Here is a 15,345-nt window from a genome sequence, read left to right on the forward strand (position 1 = left end):
GGAAATAAGAACTTAGAAAAAAATAGCTCCACACAAAACAGGTGTGGAAAAATTGCGTTTTGAGGAAGGTGAAGAGAGAGGTAGACTGGAGAGAGAAAGTAAAGGAAGAGAGAAGAAAGAGTGAAAAGAAGAGAAAATGAGGAAGAGAAGAAGAGGAGGAATAAGGTAGGGAGGAGGAGGAGGAGGAGGAGGAGGAGGGTGAAGGATAAAGAGAGGATAGGCAGAGATGGAGAAGGTTTCTCACTCCTACCGAAAGATCATCTCATTCCGGAGAATCGATTTCAAAGCCAATCTAGCTCGGCAATCAAATTTTCTGATCATACTTACAGTTCCTGTGAACAAAAATGATAATCATGAATTCTTTTCGCTATAGATTGGTGCCCCGATTCATTCTCCCGCCTTGATCTGGATTGACAATGACCCTAGATTCTCGTTAATGTCCCATAGGCTTTCCATGACAGATGAATTGCAGTTTCCACTACTTTTTTGTGGAATTATTCAGTATCCACGCCTCAGTAATTGAGGCACCCAATACCTCGGCCTTTCAACTTGTCCTCCTTGTGCAAGCCGGACAACATATCGCTTCACATGCGGTAGACATCTCCAGTATTTGATTACTGTGAAATAGCAAGAACCTGGTAAACAAGAAGGCCATTGTGTGTATATGTTATGTATTATGATATATATCTATACCTGTGTGTGTGTATGTGTGTGGGAGAGAGTGTGTGTGTGTGTGTGTGTGTGTGTGTGTGTGTGTGTGTGTGTGTGTCCGTGTATTGCACGAAACTTGTGATGTGCTCGTCAAATGTCAAAGCAAGTACGCCAAAACATCTACATCTACGATAACAGCCAATGTGCCAGAATGATAGGTCAATGAACTTTCATTTCATTTCATTTTTATTTCATTTCCGGCCAAAGCATATGATATGACAATATCATATAAACAAATTAAGTACAATGTAACTTTTACATTTCCAAATGAAATTTAGATATACGTCATTTGTTTACATGAATCAATAAACATACTAGTTGAAGAAATACATGGACAAAATGTGACTGAATCATAACAAAGAAAAGGTCGGAAATGGAGGGGACTGCTAAAAAGCCAAGCTTGTAGAATGCAGACCCCTCGTGAGTCGTGAAAATTATAGTAATAATGCAACGAGACAATTTGACATAATCCTCGGAAAACAGAACATAAAACGAGTACGCACAAAAATGCACACACAGACAGAAACAAAGCTGCTCTCTTACATACGCGTGGAAAGAATAAACAGGAGGTCAGAGGCCAGAAGGGGACAGGAAGACAGAGGAAGACAGAGGAAAGGGCAAAGGAGGAAGAGTTCAAGGGTCGATGCCAGGGCACATGAGACTTTGGTCTTGCCGAGAAGTGGACTATCTACGAGTGATGATATAACGGTTATGAAATAAATTAAACAAAGTAAAGACATTAGCAGCAAAGAAATCAGTTAGGAGCTTTCGCAATATTCATATTGCTTTCGCTAAGTTAACACTTTACAAATGACTACTGTGCCAGCAAATTCACAGTGAGTCGAGTTCTACCATTGCTTCCTGTCATAAATCTGTCACAAAAAAAAAAACCCTCACACCTGAGTCACCATCTAATTCGTGCTGAGTTCCACAACTTACCTTCTAGCTCTGACGTTATGGTGCACAAGAGGTCTTTTCTGGGTGTTTTCGTCGCCATTTTCGATGGAGCTGTTTTCCGCACAGTATTATGCCCCAGATACTTCAGAGTATGGCAAAGGGACGTCATACTCTTGCCACGATAGAATATTCGTGTTCGTTTTGTTGTTGTTGTTGTTGTGAGCATATAAGCCGCGTCGTCATGGGATTCAGTCCTTTCATGGGTGCACGTCAAGTCCAGTGATGTAATCATATTGGTCTCGTGGGCCTTTTTGCCTGTTGTCAAACTCATGGGCCTTTTTAGTCTAGTGTCGGACTCATGGACCTTATTTGCCTATAGTGTTGACTCCATAGGTTCTATGACTCGTGGACTGTATGAGTATATCATGGACCTTTTTTTTTTTTTCTCAATGTCGAACTCGTGGGCCGTATGACACGTAGGTGTCAGTCTCGTGGGATAATCCCGTTTTTGAGCGGTGCTTCTTCCCCCTCCCCCTCCCCCTCCCCTTCCAATCATCTTCAGGAATGTAACTGTCACAGTCGATCTTCCTATTCTCATTAAATTCAGTTAATTGTCATTTATTGTTGATATTATTTTCAAGTGTATCAAAATCATTATCAATGGCAAGTATACTATCGATGACGACGATCATGATGATGAAATCAATTTACAACGCGCAAACATATGTGCATATATCATTCTGCGCCGCAAAACTTCTGATATGCTTGACAATAATGCGCCATTAAATTTAAGAAAAAATGTGCTACACTGTATGGGCTTAACTTTCATTAAGATCACAGAAAATATTATTATACTTAAATTTATATCAGCATAATGATTATCATTATGCTTCAAGTTTTCAAGAATAATGTCATTCTGTGACGTCTGTGCTACTTCAAAGTTAAGGTGCTAAATTGCTTTTTTAACCATTCAAAATATCGATTCTTTATATTGAACGTGCCTGAACCGAAAACATTCTTATATTCTTTTATATCATCTACTTACAGACGAGAGAATATGAATATCATCTCTACATGAAGCCAGGAAATGACTGAAGACATAACTCTCTCTGGACTTTGAAGAGTTTAACCTCCAACGTTAGAGAGCACTATGAATTACAAATGATGATTACATATACATGTATTATACTAATTACAATACATATTAATTAGATAAATGAAAATACATTTCCGTGTCAATGCAGTGAATTCTTACAAGCTGCAGATTAAACTGTGAAATTCGAAAGATTCGAATGATTTCTTTTTTGTCGAAAATATCTAGCTTTGCAAATCGAAATCCAATTTGCAACTTTTGTCACCACTCTTTCTACGCCTGACAAAGCCCTTCTGGTATTCAATACTGCCATGTCGACATCCCATATGCACTTTTGCAAGAAGATGATAATAACTTGAAATACAGATCAATAGTTCCCATTCTTGAACATCCGTTGTCCATTTCCAAACTAGATTGAGAGAAAAGAGAAAAAGCTCAGAAAAACATTATTTATATATATATATATAAAACTACCTTCGTAATCAAACATTTAGAATCATCCGTTGCCACTTGAGAACGTAGAGTGGAGTCAACTTCAGTAACAAAAATAGTTGGTTGCCGAAATTCAGGTCACCAAGTCAACTCCTTCTCCCTTGGGGACCCCAGACGACATGACTAACTACGTCAGAGGGCTGTCATACCTTTCATATAGATCCCGCCCCTAACTTATAGCCAAAAATCGATGACTTCCCTGCATCGGGAAGGAAGAATTCGATAAAAGCAACCCTGGAAGATGCATAATGTAGATGCTTCTATACAAATGGTGCTCGAAATTGATGTATCCATAAACTGCCACGCGCGAAGGCAGGGCCTGGCTCCTGCGCTGGGACTTTCTTATGTTGGTGATGAAATTTCACTCCCCTGTTGAATCCCTTCCGCTAATAGTCATCTAACAATATGAGAGGCACATGCCTTAAAAAGTTTGGAAGACTCAAACTTAATTGAATGTGCTTTCATGCCGTGAATTACGTGAAGTATGTGGTTAGTTTGTGATAAGTCTGTTAAAATGAACATATGGATGCCTGTAGTTGTCTTTCATGAGTAAATATAATCTGACTTCCACCTGCTGTATTTATTCTTATTCTAGACAGCTGTAGGGGATGATATTTGAGCAGAATGTCAGTGCCTGGTCTGTTTACAAGGAGGGTGTATATAAAAGTACTAGTAGGCTAGGCAGTGACGTATCTGTAAGGAGGAATCTACTGGCATAAGGGAGAATGTTGTCGTGAAATCGGTCAATAGCCACTTGATCCGTGACCATAATCTTATTGTCAGTCGTCAGTAGCAAAATAGATTATTAGATTAATAGATTAAAAGGTTAAAGGTTAGTAGGTATTTTTGTGTTCATTGCGGCGAAATGCTTTACTCGTCCTATAACAAAATTGACATGGTGATCAAATCAGAGACAAAAGTCAGACATTCAGGACAAAGCAAAAAAAAAAAAAAAAAAGAAGATGTATCCCTGTGGGTGTTTACCACAACAAGCGCAAGTAACAGATGATAGTAGATTTGACTTTCTTTTTTTTTCCTTGAGATCGTGAGGCATGATTTCGTGGTGCAAGGGAAGGGGAAGTATTTGTGTCAAAAATTCATTGAGAGTATAACAGTATAATAGGATTTCAACTTGTTTAATGTACATGCAGAAATACAGTCAAAAGTATCGGAAGGGAGGGCAGATCATGCTTTTAAAGGATTACTCGCCGTCCTTCCCTGACCTATATGAATATTCAATTAATTCGGCGTGTTGTGGTGAGTTTGTGAGCTGTTTCCATGGTTACGGGCATGCTGTCAATGAAAATGTTTCATAACAAGTGTTGCCTGTGGTGACGATCTCCTAAAGTTTCGAACTTTATGAAGGGAGGGGAAAGGCCTCTTCGAGGGTGTGTCTTGAAGACATGACGTTTTCGGAAACCTTAATGGAAAACGCTCATTAAACTTTGATCAATCTTAGAAGAAGACTGGATTGATGTCAAACCACACTAAGGTCGTCTTTTGGGGTAAAAGACTCAACGAGGAGAAATCACACACACATATACACACATCAATCAAGCTCTCACTGCGTTATCACTGTCTATTGGCCACCCTAAGATTGTTGTAGCTGACAGTTATTCTCTTTCTTTCTTTCTTTTTGTAAATAAGTTTTGGTAATATACTCTTTGGCGTGAAGCTTGTCATTCCGTCCTACTAAATGTTAAAATCATCAGTTGTCAAGATTTCTGTCACAAGATTGAGGCTTTCTTCTTGCCTCAAATTGTGGCGTTTCCAAGGATACTTACACACTTCAAACACGAGTTTCATTAGCAAGAATGCTGCTTTCAAGATTATGTGTGATCGAGGATGTTGAATATGAGAATTCTAGCGCGATTGGCACGTGACTATGCACATTTATGATCTGAAAATTCCCATTTATATGGACGCATATAACGTAATTTGGAAAATCCCCTGTTTAACATAACACAACACTTTGGCAGAGAGGAGGAATGTGTGTGAGAAATAGAGAGGAGGAAATGGAGGGAGCGTGTGTTGTTTGTGTGTGTGTGTGTGTGTGTGTAAGAAAGGAAAATTTTATTCGTTAACCCAAAGTCACTATTTTAGGAATGGATATGACAATAACTTTAACAAAATCGTTACTTAAAGCTCATGATAATCAAATAGCTTTTTCTCTTTGTTCTTCAGGCAATTCATCACCCATCTCAGTTCTTTGCTGATGGAGGTTCTTTGGACCCTGTCACGTGATTGCCAAGTGACAGGTTCTTAGCTACACCCAAACATCAGCTCTATAAATGTCTGTCCGTCAGTCGTTAAACACGTGGTTTACTCCCTTCGCGGCCAAAGTCCGCAATGAAAGTCAACGTGAACGCGGGAAAGGGAGATGGGGAAGGAGGGGGAGGGGGATGTGTTTACTGGGGGAAGCAAAGGTAGTGTTCTGGATGGAGAGCGGGATGTGAAATCGGATGCGATCGGAAGACACTCAGCAACGAAAATTCTTCCAATCACTGGCGAGTGACTTCATCAACCAGCTTCATCTGTGACTATTGTCTGATTGCAGCACACCAGATACGAACGCCATGATTTGACATGAGCTGTAACTATAATGCCGATGACAATGACATTGGTATTTATCACTGAAATTGACAAATTCCATGTATAAATGAAATTATCAACATGATGCCACCGAAAAGATAATTTTCGTAACTATCAACATCATCACCTCCATCATTGATGATAAAGGGAGTGATGGCAACAAAAACTATCGATAAATGCAAAAGTAACTCAGTTTATGATCATTTCCGTTAGGTTCGTCGGTACTTTTGCTGTTTATTACTCATCTTCACTAACCGAAGGCTTGTGAGCCCACATCAACGACTGACATCATCACTTAACTGACATTAGAACCACATTCTGTTAATGTTGTTTCTGTTTCTTAGCACATGTCTATCTTTCTTCAAATTTATGTAATGTCTTCCTGTCCTGCACGAATGAAAAAAAAATGGCAAAGATGTTTACGTAGTAATGGAAATGTTGCACCAAGTTTACAACCCTGATTTTTCACCTGATCTTGGAGCTGCAATGGGATCGTATCTATTCTATCACATTTTCTCTTTTGCCGCTTTGGAGCATCCCTGTCCCTCCTCCCCCCCCCCCCTCCTCTCCTTTATAGCATGGAGAAGTCCACCTTAAAGATATTTGACGTTCAATTCAATTTTTCAATTCAATCATAGTTTATTTCCAATCAACGAAAATCAAAACATAGTACAAAGCAACATGTCATGAAATAATATTGTTCAAACATTTGCAAAAGATTCATGTAGTATCCGAGAGAAATTATATAACAACATATATATGTATGCAATATTTAGGAGGAACAATGCATATATACTTCGTGGGCGTGCGGAAAATAGATTCGTTTACGGAAAATAGTGATCCACTAAAAAGCAAAGCTTGTGGGACGTGGATCGCTAGATAAATAATGAGTAAATGATATATTATTCGAGGGTTTTTAATAATTACATGTATTGTATTTAATATAGATTAATTAAGTCATTTGTAAAGATATACCTGTAGTTATATTGAGATACGCAGGTCGGAAAATATGAAAAATAAAATAGAATATCAGTGCTAATGCCCGGACACTGTTCACTGAACCACGTGTACCGGGAAAATATGACAAGGACAACACACACGTACACACATTACCCATAGGCATATAAGACGCGAGACAGTACCGAGAGGAGAGAAGACGGTAACAATACAAGTCTACGAAGAACAAAAGACAGGAAAGGAAGAGGAGAGAAGAAAGAAGAGGGGTCTGTATACAGAGCGCCAAGTGCTGCGACATCAGGACAGGTGAAAGGTCAAGCATGAATTAAAGCAATTTATATTATCTAGAATTATAAGTAGAGAGTAGGTGTTTTCTGAATTTGTATTCAAATGTATCAAATTTGGGGGAATCTTTTAAACTATTATCTAGATTATTCCAAACTCTGGGTCCGGTATAAAGAAATGTACTTTGGTCATGTGTGGTTCTCATTAATGGAAGATGAAATTCGTCGGATCGTCGCGTGGGATAGTTATGTATATGACTGTTTCGATGAAATGAGTCGTTAAATATCTTAGGTAAAAGGTTGCTGTTATAATAAAACATAAACTGGCCAAGTTGAAACACATACAAATATTTTAGTTTTAGTATTTTATGGTAAAAAAACAAAGCATCTGTATGTTCTCGGGTATGTAGATTAAAAACAATTCTGAGCGCTTTCTTTTTGCAATAAAAAAGTTTATCAAGTAATATCTGATATGTATTACCCCAACCAAGGATCCCGTAGTTTAAATAAGGTAGTATCAAACTAGAATAAAGAGTTAATAATGCAGACGAAGGAAGTTAATATATTAATCTGTTCATTACGCCAATATTACGTGAAATAATTCTACATATGTTGTCAATATGATTCCTCCATGAAAGCTTGTTATCAACACAAACACCAAGAAATTTAAAGGAAGAAACTTTTTCTAGGGGAGTAGTTTCAAATGTTATATTGCCTGGGAGGCTATCTAAAGAGTTACTAAAGAGCATATATTTTGTTTTTTGAATATTTAGTGACAATTTATTCGCGTATATCCATTGTATGACCTTTTTCAATTCTTCATTTACTGTTCTTGTTAAGATATTTGGGTCAGGGTGGGAAAAGAAAAGGTTAGAGTCATTCGCGAATAATATGAGGGATAGTTTCTCCGAGGATCTATGAAAATCATTGATATAAACTCATAAAATCATTGATATATAAACAACAGTGGGCCTAATAAACTCCCTTGTGGAACACCACATGCAATTGTTTTATTTTGAGAGTCAAAGCCGTTGACATGTACAAATTGTGATCTTTTTGATAGGTAACTCAAGGCTCGACACTAGCGGTGGCCCGGTGGCCCGGGGCCACCAAAAAAAAAAGAAAAAAAGAAAAAAAAAGAAAGTCGGGCCACCAAATTTCAAAAAAGGGCAAATTTGGTGGCCCGCCTTGGACCACCAAAATTTTTTGAAAAGTATGTCAATAAATTCGTAACTTTTTGCGCCGGAAATTAGCAGTTAAATTTGTTTAAAGGATGGATGAAAAGGACTGAATGAGTGCCTGAGAGTGAGTGTTGCGAGTTTGTTGAGGTTTATTTATGTGTAGATATGTCCAACTTACAATTCTTACTATGATAAAACTTAAATATTTGACTCATTAAAAAAACAGGACTTTTAATGTTTTTTATTTTTTTTTTGTCCGGGCCACCAAATTTTTCTGTCGGGCCACCAAAAATATGAAATTGAGGATTTTGGTGGCCCCATTGGGCCACCAAACAAAAAAGTTAGTGTGAAGCCCTGGGTAACTCGTGAACCACTCCAAGGCCTTTCCACGTATGCCATATAATGGGATAATTTGGCGAGAAGTATTACATGGTTAATCGTGTCAAAGGCCTTGGAGAAGTCCAGGAAGATACCTATTGTGTGTGAAAATGTGTAGAGTGCGCTGGTGCGTGTGTGACTTTGTCGATGAGGGCGAGTAGTGCGTGTGTTGTGCTGTGATTTTCCCTGAATCCAAATTGAAAGTTTGAAAATATGTCGCAGGTTTTAAGAAAACGTACTGTCCTGATGTAAACTATTCTTTCGAGAATCGTAGAAGATAAAGAAGAAGATAATAAAGAGATGGGTCTATAGTTATTGACATCATCCTTCTCCCCTTTCTTACAAATAGGAATTACTTTCGCAATTTTTATACTATTTGGCACATGGCCAGTTGTAAGCGATGAGTTGATAATGTGTACTAAGTTATCCACTATTTGTGGAAGTATGTTTTTTTATCAAGTGGTTGTCAATTCCGTCGTGGCCAGGACTTTTTCCTTCTTTCAAATTGGCAACGATCTTTGTTATTTCTTCTTTATATGTTGGGTCAGAAAATAAAGTTTTGGAGTTAGGTGTATCTAAAAAATCACTAAAGGCTTTACTAGAAAAAGGAATATTTTGAGAAAGATTTTTTCCAATTGAAGAGTAGAAGTCATTGAAAATTTCAGCCATGCCATACAGACAAAAGCCATACAGACAAAATCATATACAAGAAATAAAAGATGGGACCAGCAGGGTACCACACATAGATTTCATGCGGCAGCCCAACTGACTTGTTTCCAATTTACATGAAAATCCTCTTCGCGTATTATTATGTCACATGTAGCACAGAAAATGGTCGCCTCTGTTCGCATCCCGAAAAGGTTAAAGCCTGACTCTCGGCGATAATCAGGTCTCGAAGGAATTTCTATGACTTGGAAAATTCGGATGATAAAAAATTTCATCGATTTTTGATGGAAATTATGAGTTAAAGAATACATAATAGTTTATGACATATTTCTGAACACACTCAGAGACATCTCCGCACAGTCAGGATTACTGTCATGATAATCATGCCCATTTGTCTTTTTATTCCATTTCTTTCACTATTTATGTATGAAGATACAACAAACTAACAAAAATACAAGTTGAATAAAGCAGGTCCCGTTACAGCACTTATACACCATTTTAACTTTGTTGTTTGGAGCAGGAAAAACCTAATATCCTCTCCCATATTATATACATTCTCTGTTCAAGACAACATGGCATTTTGCAAGGTAAAGTAACTTTTAGTCATTGGACATGCGTCTCTTCAAAAGTAAAATAGCTCTCCAGTCTGCATACGACATAGTGGAAAAACAAAGTATTAAAAGTCAGGTCATTAGATACCAACATCTTCACAATGTTCATGCCCAGCGATTGTAACCGATTCCCCGATCTGACGAATCCTTTTATTTTCTTAATCTAATGGACATCCTTCCGTTACAAGACAAGCTATCCATCAGAATAGCGAACGCTCGAAATAACGAACTGTTGGGAAACAACAACAACAACAACAACAACAACAAATCGAGTCGTAGCCTGCCTCAAAAAGCCCTGCTTTAACAGACCTTACCCCGACAACGTCAGGACAATTACGTCAGGAGGAAAAAAAAAATCCTCGTCTCGGGCAATAAAACCGCAGCGAAAATTCCCCCCAAAATGTATATATTATACAAATGTATATATTAATACATCGCTCTTCTTCTCTCTTTCTTTTAAGGACATTATGCAATACAAACGCATGTTGACATGTGTTAATTTATAAAATCCTGATCGATGTGATCAAAAGAATGTGTAAATATGTATCATAATAATTATGTTTTAAAATGGTAACCTGCTATTTTTGCTTCCTAATCATGATTCTTTCGATAACATCATCTGCCAATCACTATACTGAATTACTACTGCATGACAAACAAAAAACACTGAAACGCACCTTCCCCTTATTGACTGAGCATAAATCATACTAGTAACTTGCTTGCTTCCACGTGTTACGTTCAGACGACTTTTGTTGGTCACATTAGTAGGCCCTAATATGCAAACATATAAGTCATGCTAAGTTTAGAAGAAGGTGCATTCAGATGTTTTTTTGTTAATCATAATGGTCATGATTGCGCAGTGATTGGCAGATGATGTCACTGGCAGAATTTTGGTTTGCAAGCTTACTTTGTAGGCTGATCCAAGTAATCTGGCAAAGTATATAGCAGAAAAATATGATATACATAGGCTCTACATGGCATTTGTTTACACAAGCATGTTTATGGTCAAACCTGTTAGTGATGCGTATTAGAAATCAACACAAGTCAAGACTACATACATTTACATTTTTAGAGCCTGTAAGTACGGTTTGAATTTGTGGCACCAAGTATATAGTAGTTCATACATCTAATAATTGATTTTGGACAGACCATTGCGTCTACACTCTTATATAGTGCAGGGACTTAAGTTCCTCATTAAAAGTCAACAACTTTCATATTAATCAGATTCAAGAATAATTGCCCAAACCATCTTTTTAAAATAATGCTCATGCCAGTACTCCGTTCTGTCTAATAAGCAGGACGTGCTAAGAGCAAATAAAAGTGCTGTCTCTTTATATTTTTTCTATCACAATCATGTATAATAGGTCAATAAACCTCTTCGCAGTTGCATACTGTGTACAGAAATGCATGCAAGTCAAATTTCGCAGAATTTTCACAGACCACGTAAAATGCATTGGCAGCGGCCAAGTCAAGTCCGCTATAAAAGACGAAAAATCCCACGAGATATATATAAAGCATGACGCTTTACGCAATTCTGTCGTCACAGGCACAAGACTCGAGAAAACTTGAGAACCACACATTATTATAGCAGATATAACAAAGGCTTAACAAGCTTAACGGAAAGTAATGCGTTCTGGAGCCAGGAAATCATTAAATCTTAATGGGTTCGTCTTCCTGCGTATGATGAGCAACTTTATGAGGATAGATTAACCCACAAACAATGAATAGATTCAGTCGGCAAACAAAGAATAATCAAAAGTGACAAGCAAAACAAACAAAGACTCATTTCATTTGCCATCGTATTGAATGCAAAGCCTAACATTTCCCATAGCCGTTTGCATTACCATTTGTGTGAAAAGCTACCAAAACGAAAAATTTCAAGATCTATCTTTGTCCACTAATCCGCTTTAAAACTTTTAACGAAGGTACCTTTGTGTGTGCGTGTGCAAGTGATGTTTCGTAGTCTGGACTTTAACAATATAACTCTTAATTTGACAGCATTATGTATCCGTAGGCCGAAGTAGGTCGGTGCTACATTTCACGTACACACACACACACACATTAATGTAATATACGCATATAAATTGCATCGGGGGCATGTGTGTGTGTGTGTGTGTGTGTGCGTGTGTGTGTGTGTGTGCGTATGTGCGTGTCTGTGTGGTGAGCGTTATTACGGAAGAAAAGAGCATGCCAATAGGTATACACAAAGTCGTAATTCCTGTTTCACTTTTTTTTTCCACATCAAGCGCTGTTTGCGAGAAATAGTTGGAATTATTATCCTAGTTCTCGGCGTTCCTTTGGGAGTACACCCAGCCAAAAGTGAGATAATTCAATACTTCACGCAATGCCGGAAGCTTTAACACTTACTCCGTTCTGTGGTTCTTCTTCGCGCGAGCATCTTCATAGGCCACAATGGTACGGGGCGAGGGCACACAACACTCCGTATAAGGTTTTGTCGTTAATATCGACAGAGGCGTATTATAGCCTACGGATGCCATTCATGATTTTGCAGGGCAGACTTCTATACTACTGAATATGAAATATCAACACCCATGTTTCGAGGCCCTTTCTACACTGGATCTGGGCAATAGGCCTATTGGCGTTCCCGTCAGAGCTTAACTTGCGTCATAGCTTCAATAACGAAGGCATGATGTATATACATGTCAGATTCCTACCAATCCACCCCTCCCCATTATAGACATAATGAAGCCACAGGTTATCAATTAACATTCCAAAACAACCCTCAATTACGTCTGATAACCAAGAGGCCTACAAGTGTCTAGTGACACGCGGAAAGAGAAAAGTGCATAGTATGTCCCGATGTTAAAGCTCAATCACTAACCTATGTTGACAAAGAAAAATCATTAAGAGTTTAAGGCAGTTACTGAAGTATACATGTTAACACGAACATGCTAGAGAGGGACCTGCGAACTCGAAAATTCTGATCATGTGAACAGTGCCGAATAGAAATCCCAAAGGTTCTTCATCATCCTCTCGATGGGAAATAATTATTTTGGTTTATACACAATTACAAAATGGTTCCAACATTCATCTGTATACTAACCTATTTTTTAATATCCTCTAGAAGTAAAAATGAATACACAAGAGAAGACAAGAGTCTTTAATTTTAATGGTATTATGCCAGGTCAAAACTATAATGAACATTTTCCAACCTATATACCCTTATACCCCCTTGATGGGGTGTCTTCTCACCAAGTTATATACGTAGGATAATCAGGAGTTGCTAATTACGATGTGAGGGAAACGAGTATAAGGAAACCAACCCAGCATAATAACTTTATTCCTTTACGATCAGTATTGGTATCACGTTCGATTCGCTGAGTTATGCTCAATAAATTGAGCGTAAGCGTAAGATTAATCTTAACACTTTCTGAAACAGGCCCAGATGGGGTGATAATGTTTTCGCCTCACATATTCTCCTGTAGCCAGGCATTAAATTCACTGAACATATTGTTTTTCCTTCAAAAGATATCATGAATCCTGTATGTGCGTCAAGATATTGGAGTAGTTGGATCACCTCACAAGAATGAATTTTAAGATGTTTCGCAGATGTCTTACATGTTCATTTGTGTTCTGTTGAAAACAAATTGAAATAAAGTTTGGATTGAATTTCAGTTGGATTGAATTGAATCATTGAATGATGGGGTTTGTGATATAACGTATACTAGTAGCTGGATTATTGCGCAAATTGTGTTTTTTTTTTATGATAAAACTTCCTTCCTAACCCATGGGAGTGTTGCGAGGTGCTGCCGTCACTACTTGAGTGATTGCTCAAAACATCTCGCTAATGAAAACCGATGGAACTTCAAAATTTCGAAACTTTGTCATCTTATGTCTGACTTCAGTGAAATTTCTAACACTATTTCATTTCATTCTACTTATGCAAGTCAATTTGATGATAAAGTGGCATTAAACACATTTTCAGTCACCTGGGCCCCGTTGCAAGAAAGTTGCAATCAATTGCAAATAATTGCTAATTTTGAAACAACCATTCTGATTGGCTCAGGGTCTGCCCTATTAAGAAGACATGCATGCAACAATGATTTTGATTGGCCAGTGACAATCAGTTGCAAGTTGCGTTTAAACGCAAAGTTTCTAGCAACGGGGCCCTGATCATTTTTCCTTCTTCAGTAGTATTGTTATTTCAGTCAGTCGGGAACTTGATTTTCACGTTACTTTTCCCATCCCACAACGATGCTTGTTGTGCAATCTTGAAATAATCTCACGCATCAGAGTCTTCATTCTAGATATGTGTTTGAATAATTGTTTAAGGTTGTTACCATTGTTCATTCCGGTAAAGATAAACATGTAAAGATAAACAGCGATCCAGCAGCAAAAGAAACAGGCATATGTATCATAATCAATCACGTGGATTCACCTGCTGCCCCCATCACACATGGAGTACACATCATAAATCACCACAAGAGAAAGTTCATACTTTATCAACCACCGTATCATATTCACAATGCATTAAAGTTACAATGGTGAATACGATGGATCGTAGACGTCGTCTGTTTGAGTCTTTGAGAAGACCTAAAATGTAGATGCTTGCACATTTTGCGGCTCATTACTAACCGGACAAAGAAACAAGCAACAAAAGAAACTTTTCTAATCATTCAAAACAAAAAATGCAAGCGTGAAATTTGCAGCGATTCAGACTTCCTGCTTTTATCTCTTTTGCTATGGTACTTTCAGACTGTTAACTTGGTTTAGAGTTTATAACATCTTTTGAAAATAATGCCGTTTATACTTACACATGAATTTTCCGAGCGGGTAGCCATCTACAGGAAAGTAAGCCTCCACCATACCGGCCGGGACACAGATGAGCAAGACCAGCATGTCCGCCACGCTCAGATTCAGAAGGAAGTAATTGGTGGAGCTACGCATGTCCTGGTGGCGCCAAATCACCAAGGCAACGAGGATGTTGCCGGTCACGCCCAGGAAGAAGATGGTGGAGTAGGCGATGACGGTGACGGTCAGGGATGCCGGGTCGAGGGCGACGGATTCGCAGAGATACAACGACGAGTTCGTGTCGTTGCTCGCGAGGTTCGACAAACTGTCCACATACGACATTCTTGCTCGTTAAAGTTTGGACGCAGGATTTGAGTGAGTGAAGCAGGTAGGACGGCTTGTCGGTGGATGTAGATAGCACTTTGGAACATTAGAAGTTCCAAATTTTGTCATTTGGGGAACGCGTCAAAGGAGAACAATGAATTGGTCTCAGGTTCCATGCTGACCGTATATCGATAATTCAAATGAAAATGAACATTCCTATTCAGGATTGATTTTGATGCTTGGATTATAGATTGAAGATTATGAAAACGAAGTGGATAATCAAGAAAGCCAAAAAGTCGCAGTCGTTTAAGAGCCAAATGTGACTGGTCTATGTAAGGAACCTCACTCAAAATCACGTCACATCAGTATTTTGCTTCATGAATCTCTAGACAAATCAATGTGGCGCT

At 38.3% G+C, this 15,345-nt stretch overlaps 1 protein-coding gene across 1 annotated transcript in view; it reads right to left on the bottom strand.

The window, feature by feature from the left end:
* The window catches only part of LOC140242127 (cholecystokinin receptor type A-like), a 34,996-nt gene extending 20,178 nt beyond the window's left edge, over positions 1–14,818 (bottom strand). Inside the window, exon 1 of the mRNA XM_072321894.1 lies at positions 14,638–14,818. Within this exon, the coding sequence (XP_072177995.1) occupies positions 14,638–14,770 (133 nt within the window). The 5' untranslated portion in view covers positions 14,771–14,818. The remainder of the gene's footprint in view (positions 1–14,637) is intronic.
* Between the last annotated feature and the right edge of the window lie 527 nt (positions 14,819–15,345).

The sequence above is a fragment of the Diadema setosum genome, chromosome 18, assembly GCF_964275005.1.
Source record: "Diadema setosum chromosome 18, eeDiaSeto1, whole genome shotgun sequence".
Taxonomy (NCBI): Eukaryota; Metazoa; Echinodermata; class Echinoidea; order Diadematoida; family Diadematidae; genus Diadema; species Diadema setosum.